General features: G+C 39.6%; 1 protein-coding gene across 1 annotated transcript in view; it reads left to right on the plus strand.

The window, feature by feature from the left end:
• The window catches only part of LOC306990667 (CLIP-associating protein 1-B), a 76,004-nt gene that overhangs the window by 35,526 nt on the left and 25,478 nt on the right, over nt 1-15,000 (plus strand). The window contains 9 exon segments of the mRNA XM_079597829.1: nt 2,043-2,102; nt 3,152-3,229; nt 4,334-4,501; nt 5,966-6,012; nt 6,953-7,114; nt 9,090-9,197; nt 10,874-11,023; nt 14,004-14,111; nt 14,644-14,703. Of these exon segments, the coding sequence (XP_079453955.1) occupies nt 2,043-2,102; nt 3,152-3,229; nt 4,334-4,501; nt 5,966-6,012; nt 6,953-7,114; nt 9,090-9,197; nt 10,874-11,023; nt 14,004-14,111; nt 14,644-14,703 (941 nt within the window).

Raw genomic sequence — 15,000 nt, forward strand, 5'->3', positions numbered from 1 at the left:
ACATAGTCAATCAGGTGCCAATGTTTAGATCGTGGATGCATCCAAGATGTTTTATATTTGGTTTTCTGCTGAAACAATGTGTTTGTAATAGTGAGGTCATGCTCTGCGCAGAGTGTTAGTAGCCTCAGACCACTTGCGTTCACCTGCCCAACACCGTGTCTTCCCATTACTCCACTCCATAAATCGTTATTTCTTCCCACCCTAGCATTGAAATCTCCCAGAAGGAATACCTTATCATTCCTAGGGATACGTTGAAGGGTGTCATCTAGTAACTGATAGAATCCATCCTTCACACTGTCATCTGATGGTAAAGTGGGCGCGTATGCACTTAGCAGAGTAGCATAACGTGCCTTTGCTAGGGGGATTCGGAGGGTCATCAACCTCTCACTTACTCCAGTAGGAGTTTCAGTGAGCCTGGGTAGGAGACTGTTCTTGATTGCCATTCCCACACCGTGCTGATGCTTGCTACCAGGGGGATAGCCTCTCCAGAAGAAGGTATATCCTCCTCCCTCTTCTTTCAGCGAGCCTTCACCCAGGAGCCTTGTCTCACTAAGAGCAGCGATGTCCACATTATAGCGCTTCAGTTCCTCAGAAATCAGTGCTGTCCTCCTATGAGGTCTGTTACTTTCATTATCCCGGAGAGTCCTGACATTCCATGTTGCCAATTTAAAATAAATCATTTTCTTATTTCGACCGCAAGATAGAATTCCCGGTAGGCGCGGTAACCTACCCAGGAGGTTGTAGAGTGGGCAATTTTTTAGGCCACCTTTTCTAGGCCCTTCCCAAATAGGGTGAGCAGTGTGGCCCCTAAATAGGGCTGCTCAGTCGCACAGGGGGGCTGCCGAAAGCAGCATCCACTCAATCCAGGCTGCTAGCGACCATATACCCCGTGCCGCTGCCGTGTAGGGTTCTAGCTAGAAGCTTCCAGGCCATTCTTCCCTGCTCCCGTCACCAGATACCCCATCGCCGTCAGACTTCAACCGAATATGAGATCAGAGTATTGCACACCATGGTCAGAGGTGGAGACCTGCGCAAAAGGAAAGTTTTTAAAGTGCCATAGGGGGTGCGCAGACCCCAATAACACTATCTTCACCATAGTGTGGGATATCCCGGTGGCAAGGGTAATCCAAGACGACCAGATCCACAATATGGTTGCAGGAGGCTGCTGGAACTTCAGACTGTCAGTAGACCGCCTAATGTGTGCCTCCATCACATGCTTTATCTCTCAGGGTGTGCTCCCGTAGCCTTTATCTCAGTAGAGTAACCTGCAAGGCAGCAGGGCAGTGGCTGGCCATAAAGACCTCTGGGGACCACTGCAACTCCGAGATCCCCCACCAAAGTTAGCCTGGAGCCGCAAAGCATCCAGTTACCATGTGTGGCCACGAGGAGGCCTGGTGGGAGTCTTGGCAATGGAGAGGCTATATACTGGCAGGGGAGACTTATAGGTTGCTTCCCTGTTCACCATAAGGCTAGCCAGCGGCAGCAGACTGAGAACAAGTGGTTAGCAAATAGCAAAAAGAGACTTGCATGCAGCTGCTCTCAGAACTGCTGCACCAGTCGCATCACATCACCCTGTGACAAGTCACACACACACCCACACTCACACACACACACACACACTCACACGCACAAACACACACACGCACACTCTCACATGCACACACACTCACACACACACTCTCACATGCACACACACTCACACACACACGCCCACCCACACACTCGCATACACACACACACACACGCACAAACTCACACACGCACTTACAAACACACTCACACACACACACTCACTCACACGCACAAACACACACACGCACACTCTCACATGCACACACACTCACACACACACTCTCACATGCACACACACTCACGCCCACCCACACACTCGCATACACACACACACACACGCACAAACTCACACACGCACACACACTCACACGCACAAACACACACACGCACACTCTCACATGCACACACTCTCACACACACACACACACACACACATTCTCTCTGATCTGAATCTGTTCTTTGACTTGCAGACGCTGTTATGAGTTTTTAGATCTCCTGCTTCAGGAATGGCAGACACACTCTCTAGAGAGGTGAGAAGTTACAGAGATCGTTCATCATTTACTCTCTCTCATGTTGTTCCAAACACGTATGACTCTTTCTTTCGTGAAACACAAACGGAGATGTTTTGAATAATGTAGTTGGTTGCTTTTCTCCTTGAAATTACAATTAATGGCAACTGAAGCGTTATTAATTTAAATTATAATAATAACCATTGAATTTTACGAACCGGATCTATTGATTCATTTAAGAAATATGACTCAAAAGAACAATTCATTCACAAATTGGACATAGTACATTTTGCTACTTTTTTGTTTGTTATCGTACAACCAACTGAGTGAATCAAATACAGTCAAAGTATTCTGTTCAAATGATTCAGTGATTCACTGAGTCATAACTCACTGTGTAGCATTTTATGTCACTCCATTGATAATGACTCATATGAAGTGACACAAATAGATATTTCATAAAATGCTGTTTCTCAGTTACATAATTAATCAGTTGTATACATTTAGTATAAATGCATGTCTTTTAAAATCTGATTAATTGAGCAACAGCTTTTTATCACTGAATCATTTGGTTGAACTAGTTCATTACTGTAAACAGAACTGGTTCTTTTGAGTCGATTGTTGTTCAATGAATCATTTGATCCAGTTCACAAAACTAAGTAACCTACTGAAAAGCTCCTTTTTGTTTTAGTTGTGGTTTATTTATATTAAATGGCAAACTACAGTTTCAAATCGACTCTTGACTTTGAGCAGATCACTTGTTCTGCCCCATTTATGAAACCTGATGGCGACACAATGACTATGTGGATTCTCAGGAGAGGATCATCTTATAAAGCCCTCATGAGCTCATCAGAATCACAGTGACGTCCTTGATAATCCTGCATATGTTCTGATGGGCTTCGCCAGCACTTCTGGGTTAATGGATGCAGACTCGTGTTTCAGGAGGTCTGCAGGGACGGCCGATTCATTGATTTGAGCTCATGTTCTGCTGTGGTGGAGATCTGGCTGCTCGCTTGAATGGACTCACTGTTGTTATCACACTAAAAGTCATTTTTATCTTCTCTACTCTTCAGGAACATCGCTGTTCTGATGGAAACCGTTAAGAAAGGAGTTCACGATGCCGACTCTGAGGCCAGATCAGTTGCTAGAAAGTGAGCGATTCTTCATATGTGCGATACGAATGAAATAAGCTCTAATATAATCTACTTTTAATATCAGACACTACTGGCACTAATAATATAAATGTAAATATTCTCTGATATCAATATGGTCATTGATATGCTGTGCATCCAAACTTCTCTCTCAGTTTCCAATGGCTCTTATTGCAGAGATTATTATTATTTAGTGTGCTCGCTGTAATCTGAGTGAATGTTTTGATCATTTTATCAGGGGTGCTTAAAACACTTTTTGAAATTGAAGTCCTGGAAAACCCTTGAAAACAGCGGAAAAGTGCTTGAATTATTGAAAGACAATAAATGTGAAATTTATTGATTTTCACACAAAATTAGTGTCTGATGTACAGGTGAAACTGGAAAAATTAGAATATAGTGCAAAAGTTCATTTATTTCAGTAATTCAACTTAAAAGGTGAAACTAATATATTATATAGACTCATTACATGCTAAGTGAGATATTTCAAGCCTTTATTTGTTATAATTTTGATGATTATGGCTTATAAAAACCCCAAATTCATAAGGCTGTAAGCCATAATCATCAAAATTATAACAAATAAAGGCTTGAAATATCTCACTTTGCATGTAATGAGTCTATATAATATATTAGTTTCACCTTTTAAGTTGAATTACTGAAATAAATGAACTTTTGCACCATATTCTATCATTTTTCCAGTTTCTCCTGTAGATATAGAGGCATTTTGCATGGCTATGAGCATGATATTGCTCATATAAATATCCAAGAATATGATACAGCTTTTATTCTTCAAGTCAATCATATATTAATGGGAGAGAAAACAGTTTGAATAAGGAAAGCGATATCTCTGTCATAGTATCCTTTCAATAGTTAAAGTTACCGCAGTTATTGCATCTGCTGCGCTTTATTTGTACAATTTTGTTTTATTAGTTTATTTTTATTTATCTATTTACCTTTTTCCGAATTTTAAAGATAATAAAGAGAGATATTGTTTGATTGTAGTCCTTGAAAAAAAAAGAAAAAAAGAAAAAAAAAGTGGTGCTTGAATGAAAAGTCTTGGAATTGAATGGTATTCACACAATCTGTACGAACCCTGTTTTATTCCAGATGTTACTGGGGTTTCCACGCCCACTTCAGTAAGGAGGCGGAGCATCTGTTTCAGGCGCTGGAACTGACCTATCAGAAAGCGCTCCAGTCTCACCTGAAGAGCTCGGACAGCGTCATGTCTCTGCCTCAGTCTGACCGCTCGTCCTCCAGCTCGCAGGAGAGTCTGAAGTGAGTGAAGTGAGAATACTCAGGTCACTTTTTCAAAACTCTTCACACAGTTCTCCTAACCAACGTTCAGCTCGGCACAGCAGTTCATTTCACATTCAAAATGCACTAAAACTACCAGATCACTTCACACATGTCTCAGATCAACACACTCTTCCAGAACACTAGCAAAGGTGGACAGCCGACACACACACTTTATCACCCACAAAACAATGAGCTAAAAACACTAACAACAGGAGCATTATACAATGTTTCCTCTGTAAATGCTTTTTTTTCTTTTACCTCTCTACTGTTTACAGTTCACTGCAATATTTTGCACTGAGTAATTCCAAAGTACAAACATGTGTCTACACACCATCCACCGATACAGATACAATACACGGGTTTCTGTGCAACGTCATCACATAGATGCGCGCGCATCTAAGAGGCAGAAAGCAACAGTCTTTACGGCTATAGCAGAAGCAGAGATGACGCGGAGCTGTTGTGCTGTAAACTAACCTAAATAAATAGAGTATGTCAGGTTTTTATGATTCGCAAACTTAGTTGGACAATTTCATACTAGTCAACTAACTAACGTTTTACATAATGTTATATTAATATGCAAAAGAAACACAAGCAAACAGATCCAACTCTGAAATTGCAGTTTATTATTGAGTCAACAAGAATTTACAAACGATGCGAAATCTACGTTAATTACAATGTTCTTTTACAGAACTCGGCATAACATATAGCGGTCTTGCCTCTAGGATGCGCGCGCATCCGGTATTGTTTGAATACAAGAAACCTGTATATAGGAATCAGCTGTGGTTGGTCCAATTGTTTTTATTGAATTTTTAGATTCGAATTATATTTCATTACAATATTACTGTAGAAATGTAGCAAAATGCTGTCGTATACAGTTTTGTATTATGTTATTGTTTTGAACTTAAAGGGATAGTTCACTTTAAAATGAAAATTCTGTCATCATATATACTCACCCTCAAGTTAACTGGTACCGTTGACTTCCATAGTAGGAAAAAAAATACTATGGAAGTCAATGGGACCAGTTAACTGTTTGGTTACCGACATTCTTCAAAATATCTTCCTTTGTGTTCAGCAGAAGAAAGAAATTCAAAAACTTGAGGGTGAGTATATGATGACATAATTTAAATTTTAAAGTGAACTATCCCTTTAAGTTGAACAGTTCTGAGATCAGTGTGTAAGCGTGTGCAGATTGGCCTGTAGATACACAGTTGTGGCGGTTGTTGTGTCGAAGTGAGAAAAGAATTAATGTAATTTGAAAGATGTAGTCATTTGATGCATTTTGTGCCAAAGCAATGATAAATGATCCACAGTTTAGCCCACACACACTTCTGTTGTGCTCACTGTGTTAAGAGTGAAGAAAAAGTGACCTAAGTATTGAGAAATGTGTCCTAGCGACTGTAAAACACTCTTTAGTGTGTTCACGTTGTGTTTTGTCTTTCGTAGTCGGCCTCTTTCTGCTAAAACGCCGGTCGGGAGCAACTTGAGCAGAAGTAAGAATATACCTCTTTTTTTCTTGCAAAGAAAATTGAGTATAACAGCAGTGTAGATGTATATTTGTGCTGATCGTTTCTTATTAAATACTTTTTTCATTGTTCATGCTGAATACACTATTAGTCAGAATTTTTTAGTAATTGAGATTTTCAAATGAAATGCTGAAAATTCAGCTTTGATCACAGGAATAAATTACATTTGACTATATATTCACATAGAAAACAGCTATTTTAAATTGTAATAATATTTCACTGTTTTTACAGTATTTTTGATTACCGTATTTTCCGTACTATAAGTCGCATCAGTCAAAAACTGCGTCATGAAGAGGAAAAAAACATATATAAGTCGCACTGGACTATAAGTCGCATTTATTTAGAAATTTATTTCACAAAATCCAAGACCAAGAACAGACATTTAATCTGGAAAGGTTATTCAGCTCCACAACAGCACACAGAACAACAGGCTGAAGGTGTCCGGTGTGTTAGCGTAACACATTAACAGTTATTCAGCGACACAATAGCATAAAGAACATATACCTGTGAGGCTGAATAGGCTAAATTAACATTATCCAGCGAGTCCAACAAGTTACCGGTCAGCAAGTTCACCAAGCTCCCGATCTCATCACACAACACTGAATCCATTGAGTTCTTCCTCAGTGTCACTTCTGAACAACTCCGCTAACTAGAGCGCCCTCTCGCGGCTGTAGACGGTAATGTTTTATTTTGCTTCATCTCAGTCAGTATGAATTGATTTTGATATATAAGTCGCACCTGACTATAAGTCGCAGGACCAGTCAAACTATGGAAAAAAGTGTGACTTATAGTCCGGAAAATACGGTAAATAAATGCAGCTTTGGTGAGCAGAAGAGACTTCTTTCAAACGTTTAAATTTATGTATTTTTGTTCATACACACAGTAATTTTCTCTCGTTCTCTCTCAGCTAAAGTCGTGAGTTCTCGCACGTCCGGCTCACTCCAGCGTTCTCGCAGTGATGTCGATGTTAACGCTGCAGCCGGTGCCAAATCCCGAATGCCCACTGTACCCGCTGCTGCCCCCTTCAGCTCTGCCACGGCACTGCCGCCCGGGTCCTACGCCTCGTTGGGTAAAACACAACTCTTACACGTTCACAGAAAACGTTCACACTCGTTTACAGAGATGAGGATTTAAAACACTGTTTTTTGGGTGTTTTTAATGTCTTGTAATTATGAATTAAATACAATAAAATGATGAAAATAGTATATAAAAAAAGAAACACATATATATATATATATATATATATATACACACATATACAGTAGTCAACATTTTAAGTGGATCAAAAAAGTTAATCAAAGTTGTCCTAAGATAAGAACGGGTATTGTTCAAAATTCATGTATAACTTTGATGAAAGGTTTTGATCCACTTCAAATGTTGACTTATATATATATATATATATATATATATATATATATATATATATATATGTAATGAAAGGACATTAAATGTAAATAATAAAAAAAAACATTTTATTTAAAATTTCTACCTCAAATATCAATATTTGTCATCAATAATGAGTTTACAAATGATCAAATGAAACATTTTGATTCAGTTTACCTATAAAGTCACTAGACATAATAAGCTTAATGCCTAGTGTTAGACATTTTAGCCTTTTTTTTCATATAATGTTGAATTGTCCAAAAGTGTACATTTATTATTGTAATTTAATTTTATGCATGAACAGCAGACAAATTTCCAGACAAACTATATTAAACATACAATATTTTATTTTGTTTTTTGTGTTCAAGGACTGTTACTTTTATTTCATTATTTAATCGTTATTTATGTGATTGATATAGATATATGTATGTATTAGGATAATAACTTCAGGCAGTATAATCTATTATTCAAGATTGATTTTTGAAAGAGAATAAGGCCCTTCCTGCATGATCCCGAACCCATTTCCGAGCCGCTGTCTAACACACGCTGACGCTGTTGTGCTTCTGCTCTTATTTGCTCAAAGATGCCGCTGGTAATGTAGAGGGTAAGATGTAAGATGTGTGTGTGTACGTGTGCACAGGTTTGTGTCTCATTGTCCTGCTCTGTGTTGATATGTTGTCTGTTTGAGACGTACACAGATGACACTCTCAGATGGTTTTAGGTCATTGACTAGTGTGGCTACTAGACGGTGAGGTGAATTGTCAACATTTGAGAAATAAGTGACATAAAATCACATAAAACTTTTAGATACAACATTATCCAGTGTTTATGTGCATATACCTGTTTGGATAAGCAGTTTGGTCATGTTTATGTCAGTCAGCATGAGTCTTCACAGCATCTGTGTTCAGTTTGGGCTTTTTGAGTATCATAGATATATACACTAAATGTCGCCTTGGGGTTCTAAGAATGCGTCAAAACCGCCGCCATCTTGGAACAGGCGTCTTGTCATAGGAAGTAGCTAGGTAATGCTGCTATCTCCGCCTGTACTTCGAATTCATGGATGATGCCGGACGCTGTTCTGCGTATGGCTGTTCACACGAACGAAATAATGAACTAGGAAGAATGTAAAAAAATAAAAAAAATAAAAATCTTCTCTCTGGACTCAATGATAAATACAAGTCTGACCGTTGGAACGAACCAAAAAAAGTAGAAAATCGCATTCATGACGATTTATGGTGATTTTATTTCCGTGAGACCTTTGCCTACATTGACGCTGATGCATTAAAGAGGAGGGGCTCCCCTGTTCCAAGATGGCGGCTCTATTGACGCATTCGTTCCAATGAACTGCCGTAGCCAAGGCGACATCTAGTGTATATATCTATGGTTGAGTATAAGGAGTTGTGTGTTTAGGTTTTGTAATGGTGTTTTGTGTATGTATGCATCAGTTTGCACAGTTAAATGATAATGAAGTTTAATATAAACAAATGATATATATATATATATATATATATATGTAATTCAATTATTTATATTTATATGTATATATATATTTATATATATATATATAAAATTTAATTATATACATATATATATAAAATAATATAATAAATTGTGAAGTTTGCTCATCCATCGTTTTACTCTTCTGTATTTTTCTCTGTCAGGTCGTGTGCGAACGAGACGGCAGAGTTCAGAGAAGGCTTCTGGGGGCGGAGCTTCTGTGACTGACAGCCGGGGGAGGAGCCGAGCCAAAGCTGTCTCCCAATCACAACGTGAGTTTGCAGTTACATCATCCTGCTCTGGCCAACAAAGTAAATCATTAATTATTCTTATCCATAAATTAAACTCCACAGAGAAAGTATAGAAATATCATAGAGACATTAAAGGGATCTTTCTCTTTAAATAAATTATAAGCCATGATCAATAGATATGCATTAATTTCATTGGCTGCAGTGTAATATACATTATATTCCGGTATAATGTGGCTTTCATGTGTTTTTGCTTAACGTCCCTCTTAATGAAGAGATATGAACTCCATATTCTCTTTGTGTGCTTCCTCATTGTGTGCCACGTCCGGTGCATTGAATCATGGGTAATGTAGTTTCATTGACTCTCTTCACTGTCCCGCATCAAGGATCCAGATCTGCTAATCCAGTGGGGGGTAAAACTCACGGTATGGAGTAAAACACGGATTCCCGCCTGCATGTGTCCCGTCATGAAAGCATGATCCACTGCGACAGGCGCTCACTGTTGTTCACTGTACAGCTGCCGTTGATCTAGTGTTCAGCCACCGGCCATTATTTCACTGTCGTACTGTATTTGAAAATCCCTTTAAGGCGAGTCAGTTCACTCGGCGTCCATTTTGATAACGCCCACGGTATGTTATTTCAAGCCAGTGTTGTTATTGTAAACGAAAACTATTAAAATTTTTAAGGTCCTTGAATTTGAAGTTAAAGGGACACTGTGTAGGAATTTCTCCCATCTAGCGGTGAAATTGTATTTTGCATTCAAACGAATAGTGCTCTCTAACTCCACGCTTTTTTAAACGCGTGTTGCAACTACGGTAGCCGTTATGTGCCAAGAAGCGATGACAACAATAGCCCTTCGTCAAGTTTAACTATACGTTACATGTTCTACTGTTATGCGGCCTATATAATGAATTACACAACCAAGCAATGAAAAAAAAAGCTTGTAATTTAGACGGTAACATTGACTTACCCGTCGAGAAGAAAGCTGGCGACTTCAGCGTCCCTTTCAAAGTCTTTCTCCTTCATTAACTCTTTCCACCTGGGTAAAGCTATCCCGATATTTTCCCTCGGTTTTTGAATTCGCCGGTCACGTTTCCTTTTAAATAAAATGTTGGCATTTCTCCTGTGGCTCGGCATAACTATGATCCTGAATTATGAACAACCTTTCAAATTTACCGGGGCAGTGACACGCATTACGCCTCTCTCCTCGTCCACTTTGTGTCAGTGACGTTACGCTGGCTCTGGACGAACACGCGTTGTGGAAACGCGTTGAGATAGGCTAGTGCTTTTTGTCCCTCTCTGCTATTATAATTTTTCAAGATGGCAGAACGACATGGAAGCCTCTGTGGACTTACCTGTCCCATGTAAATAAAGATAAGAAATTCTTCGCGTACGAGGATAAGTCGTATCATTGGGAGAGATAATTGTACACCATTGAGGACATATTTATGAATAAAGACATTGATTTTAGTTAATAAAATAAAACTACACAGTGTCCCTTTAACCGAGGTGTGGGAACCCTGCCTTATGTTTTCTCTTATTTATGTATGTACGAGTGGACCGTCTCTGCCTCAAACAGCCTCTGTATTTTGTGTTCAATGCATGTGTCGTCCTATCAGCTTTTTTTATATATATTCACAGTATTGATAATTAAATCAAGCCACCGAACATTGTTGAAGTTACATGTATGTGTGTTATAGCGGGCAGTCGCTCTAGTTCACCTGGGAAGCTCCTGGGTCATTCCTACGGGAGAATCCCGCGAGCCACCGGAACGCCGTCGGTCAAACGCTGCAAGATCCCGCGGAGTCAAGGCTGCAGTCGCGAGACGAGTCCCAGCCGCGGGCGAGACGGTAAAGCATTTACAGTTATTCATTCTGCACATGCTTTAAAGGTACGTTCACACTACAAGCGACTTTGCCGCTGCAGGTCGCCAGTGGCTGGCGGTGAGGTCGCTAGTGGGCGTTCCCGCTACTGGTTGCCTAGTAATGTTTGTGAGTGACATTCACGGATGTTTCTCCATGTTGTAGACAACAAATCCGTTTTCTTGCCACTACAAACAAACATTTTGGAAGGAAAATTCTAAATATAAATGGAATCAGTATAACATGCATAATATTAAAGATGAACGAGAAACTGTGAGTGCTTTTTGCCATCGCGGCTATTTAACTGCAGCAAACGGGCAAATACCGGTCTATATGTGTTCACGAAACCAATCAAGCTCTGAGTCAGCACTGTGAACACCACTGTATGTTCAGCTGGCCTCTGTCAGGGAGTGACGGATGATCACGCGCGCTCCACTGACTTCACTCCTATTGGTTGTCGCTCCCGAAAGTTGCTCTTCATTTGCATAAAGTTAAACAGATCTCAACTTTATCGCGTCGCCAGACACGCCCCATCAGGTCGCCAACGGCCGCGATCGCGCGCGTCGCCGGAAAACGCCCGCTTCCCATTTAAATCAATGGTAACGTGTCGCCAGAGCCCGTCTACGGAGAGCCTGTTCACTCCCTATTAAGTCCTATTGTACCGAATTTTGGTTGTAGTTCCACCAGAGTTCCACTGGGGGCGATCACCCCCGAGTGCAAAATGAATGGGAGTCTATGGGGCTAGACGGCTAAATTTGTCCCTTTCAGCCGATTGCCGTTGAGAAATCTCAGATTTGATTGTAGGTTTGGCAAGTTCAACATGGGTTATAGGTCGAAAATAGAATGAACGAGTACTTATGTCCTTTCGATTTCTTACAGGTTGAGTTGTTGTTGCCCATAACACGCTAGCATTCTGCTAATGAACGCTGATTGGTCAGTGAAGGACTGGTTACGACCAGAGATACCGCTTGATGGCATCATGGCATCCGAAGCGGGAACAGAATGTATTCTAGCAGAAACTCTTCTAGCACGTGTGTTTACCTGTGTCAGCTGTGCTGGCGATGCCTCGAGAGAAAAGAAAGTGCAGAGAGCGAAAGCACCACAGTGACTGAATGATTGCCGTAAAGCAGTATCTCTGGTCGCACGATGTGTATGACGTCATTGACATTTTGAAAGACTTTTTAAAGCAAATAAGTGACTCTAAAAAATCTAACACCCAGCAATGTGCAATTTCTTTGCATCTCCTTTCGAATACAACATTCAAATTACTAGACAAAAAATTATATCTTGAGAAAAGTGGATTTTGAGGGGTATAGCTCCATAGACCTCCATTCATTCTGCACTCGTCCTGTGAGCGCCCTCATATGGAATCAGAGTGGAACTGCAACCAGTCAGAAGCCGGAAGTGTAGCGAGAGTGAACCTTCTCCCCTTATTAGACATTCTCTGGTGTCGCTTTGTCGCTTGTAGTGTGTACGAGGCTTTATAGAGACAGAGCGTATTTAGGCCACGCCTACACCGGGGGGGAACAATTCAACCGTCTCCATTGACTTTGCATTGCGAGAGGCTGCCTCCGTGTCATTTCTTGCTTCTAACTAAAGACAGAAAAATGCCTAAAAGCTGCTGTGTGACGAGGTGTACAGCAAACAAGCTAAGAAACACAGAAATACGTTTTTATAAGCTGTCGACCCCAAAAAACGAGCGTTTAAGGACATAAAAGTGGATACAGGCTGGAATGAATGGGTAAATTGTGGGATCCTGACACTCAGTATGCACTAAAAATACCGTTACGTGTGCAGTAAGTTAAAGGACAATTCCGGTGAAAAATGAACCTAGGGGTAATTAACACAGGGTTACCGAGTCGATCGTTCTCTGGGATGTGTTTTCATGATAATCGAATGTAAAGAGTTTTATCTTTAAAAACAGATTAGCTTATAACGCTAGTATATGGGGCATCGAATATAAGTAAAAAGAAATCGCTAACACTGTATACACTACAGTGTATTTGAGTCTGAACACACACAACTGCAGCTCTTCTTCTGTTAGTTTGTGTTTATGTTGCATCATGGGGATGGACAGTGATATATACATCTGTGTTATCTGTGTTTTTTTGTTTTTTTTGGCCTGCAAAGATGGATATGGAAAAATTTAATTGTTTGTGATTTGAGCAATAAGAAAAAAACCTTTGTTTTGTTTTGTTTTGTTATTTGTATGTTCTTTTCTCTATTGTTCATTATGTTTAGATGTTTTTTATTTGTTCATTTCTAAATCATTTGACAGATTACAGGTTTACTACTACTATCACTATCATATTATATTCATATTATTATTATTTGTATGTTATTATATATTTTGTAATTTTTTTATGATTTTCTTGGAAGGGGAAGTTGAATTTTAATAATATTTTATTAACTTTTTATGTACTGTATGTCATATTTATATGATTTTCTTGAAAGGAGAAGTTAAATTTAAATGACAATATTTTAATATTTTAATATTTTTATATTTGTTATGTATTTTATGTCATATTTTATGATTTTCTTCAAAGGGGAAGTTAAATTTAAATTACAATATTTTCATATTTTATGATTTATATATTTGTTATGTATTTTATGTCATATTTGTATTATATTCTTGAAAGGGAAAGTTGAATTTTAAATAGTAATAGTAATATTTTATTATTTATATATTTGTTATGTATTTTAGGTCATATTTTTTATAATATTCTTAAAGGGAAAGTTGCATTTTAATATAACATTTTTATGATGATTTTCCGGAATGGAGAAGTTGACTTTTAATATGTTTTAAGTTGCACTTCACAGTCTGATCTGTTAATATGTGTCGTTTCCTCCTCACGGTCTCATTCAACCTGCATGTCTTTCCTCTGTCCTGTGCTGCTGACTCCTGCTGTGCGTGTGTGTGTGTGTGTGTGTGTGTGTGTGTGTGTGTGTGTGTGTGTGTGTGTGTTAGTGCGGGGCAGTCGTATCCCGAGGCCCAGCATGAGTCAGGGCTGTAGTCGTGACACCAGTCGGGAGAGCAGTCGAGACACCAGCCCGGCTCGAGGGTTCAGTTCGCTGGGTAAGAGTCCCGCTAGTGACTCTGCTTGAGTGATGGTTCTCTGTTGCCGTTCAGTTCCCCTTAAACTAGGCCTGGACGATATGACCAAACAAACTTAAAGGGGTCATCATCGGATGCCCATTTTCCACAACTTGGTATGATTCTTTAGGGTCCTCATGTAAAGTTTATAACATACTTTGGTTCAAATTCCTCAATGGTTGTGTAAAAAAACATGAGCAACTGCTCACATCCAATATGACACCATATTGCTCATAAAATCCAAACGGCTTGATTATTGAGTGTGTTTAGACCTTTTCAGGATTAAAAAAAGAGTGAATGGATTTTTTTCATTGTATGGTGTTGTGTCCACACACTGCAAAGACACATTTAAATGAAAACACCATATAAAAGTGAATTTTACATCCGATGACCCCTTTAATATTTTCCAGCCAAGCGTGTTCGTGAACTAAAAGAATAAAGTGCTTGTTTTCAGGTGATGTGGTCACCTTTTTGTTTCTGAAATGTGTGTCACCTGCTTCCTGATCCTTCCCAGCATCCCACAGACACTCTCGCTCCACCAGCGCGCTGACGGCGGGTGACGTCCTGCTGACAGGTGACTTGCATGTGGTCCGGGTCACGGCACCAGAATCTAGATCATTACTGTATTTAACAGGGCTCATGCTGAACCTGTTTAGAAGTGTGTTTGTCAGTCACATCCAGGTTTAGAGTGTGTTTCAGCAGAATGATTCAGTGCATGTGTGTATGAGCTCATCCACAGGGTGGCGCTAGAGACCACGATCACAGATCTACATTTACTGACTCTTCTCTGAATCAAACCTGCTCTGGTTTCCTGGATGTGAACTGCACTTATTTTGCCTCATTGTCATTTTTGCTTTATTTTATTTTATAT

This window comes from Phoxinus phoxinus (genome assembly GCF_949152265.1).
Source record: "Phoxinus phoxinus genome assembly, chromosome: 22".
NCBI classification, from domain to species: Eukaryota; Metazoa; Chordata; class Actinopteri; order Cypriniformes; family Leuciscidae; genus Phoxinus; species Phoxinus phoxinus.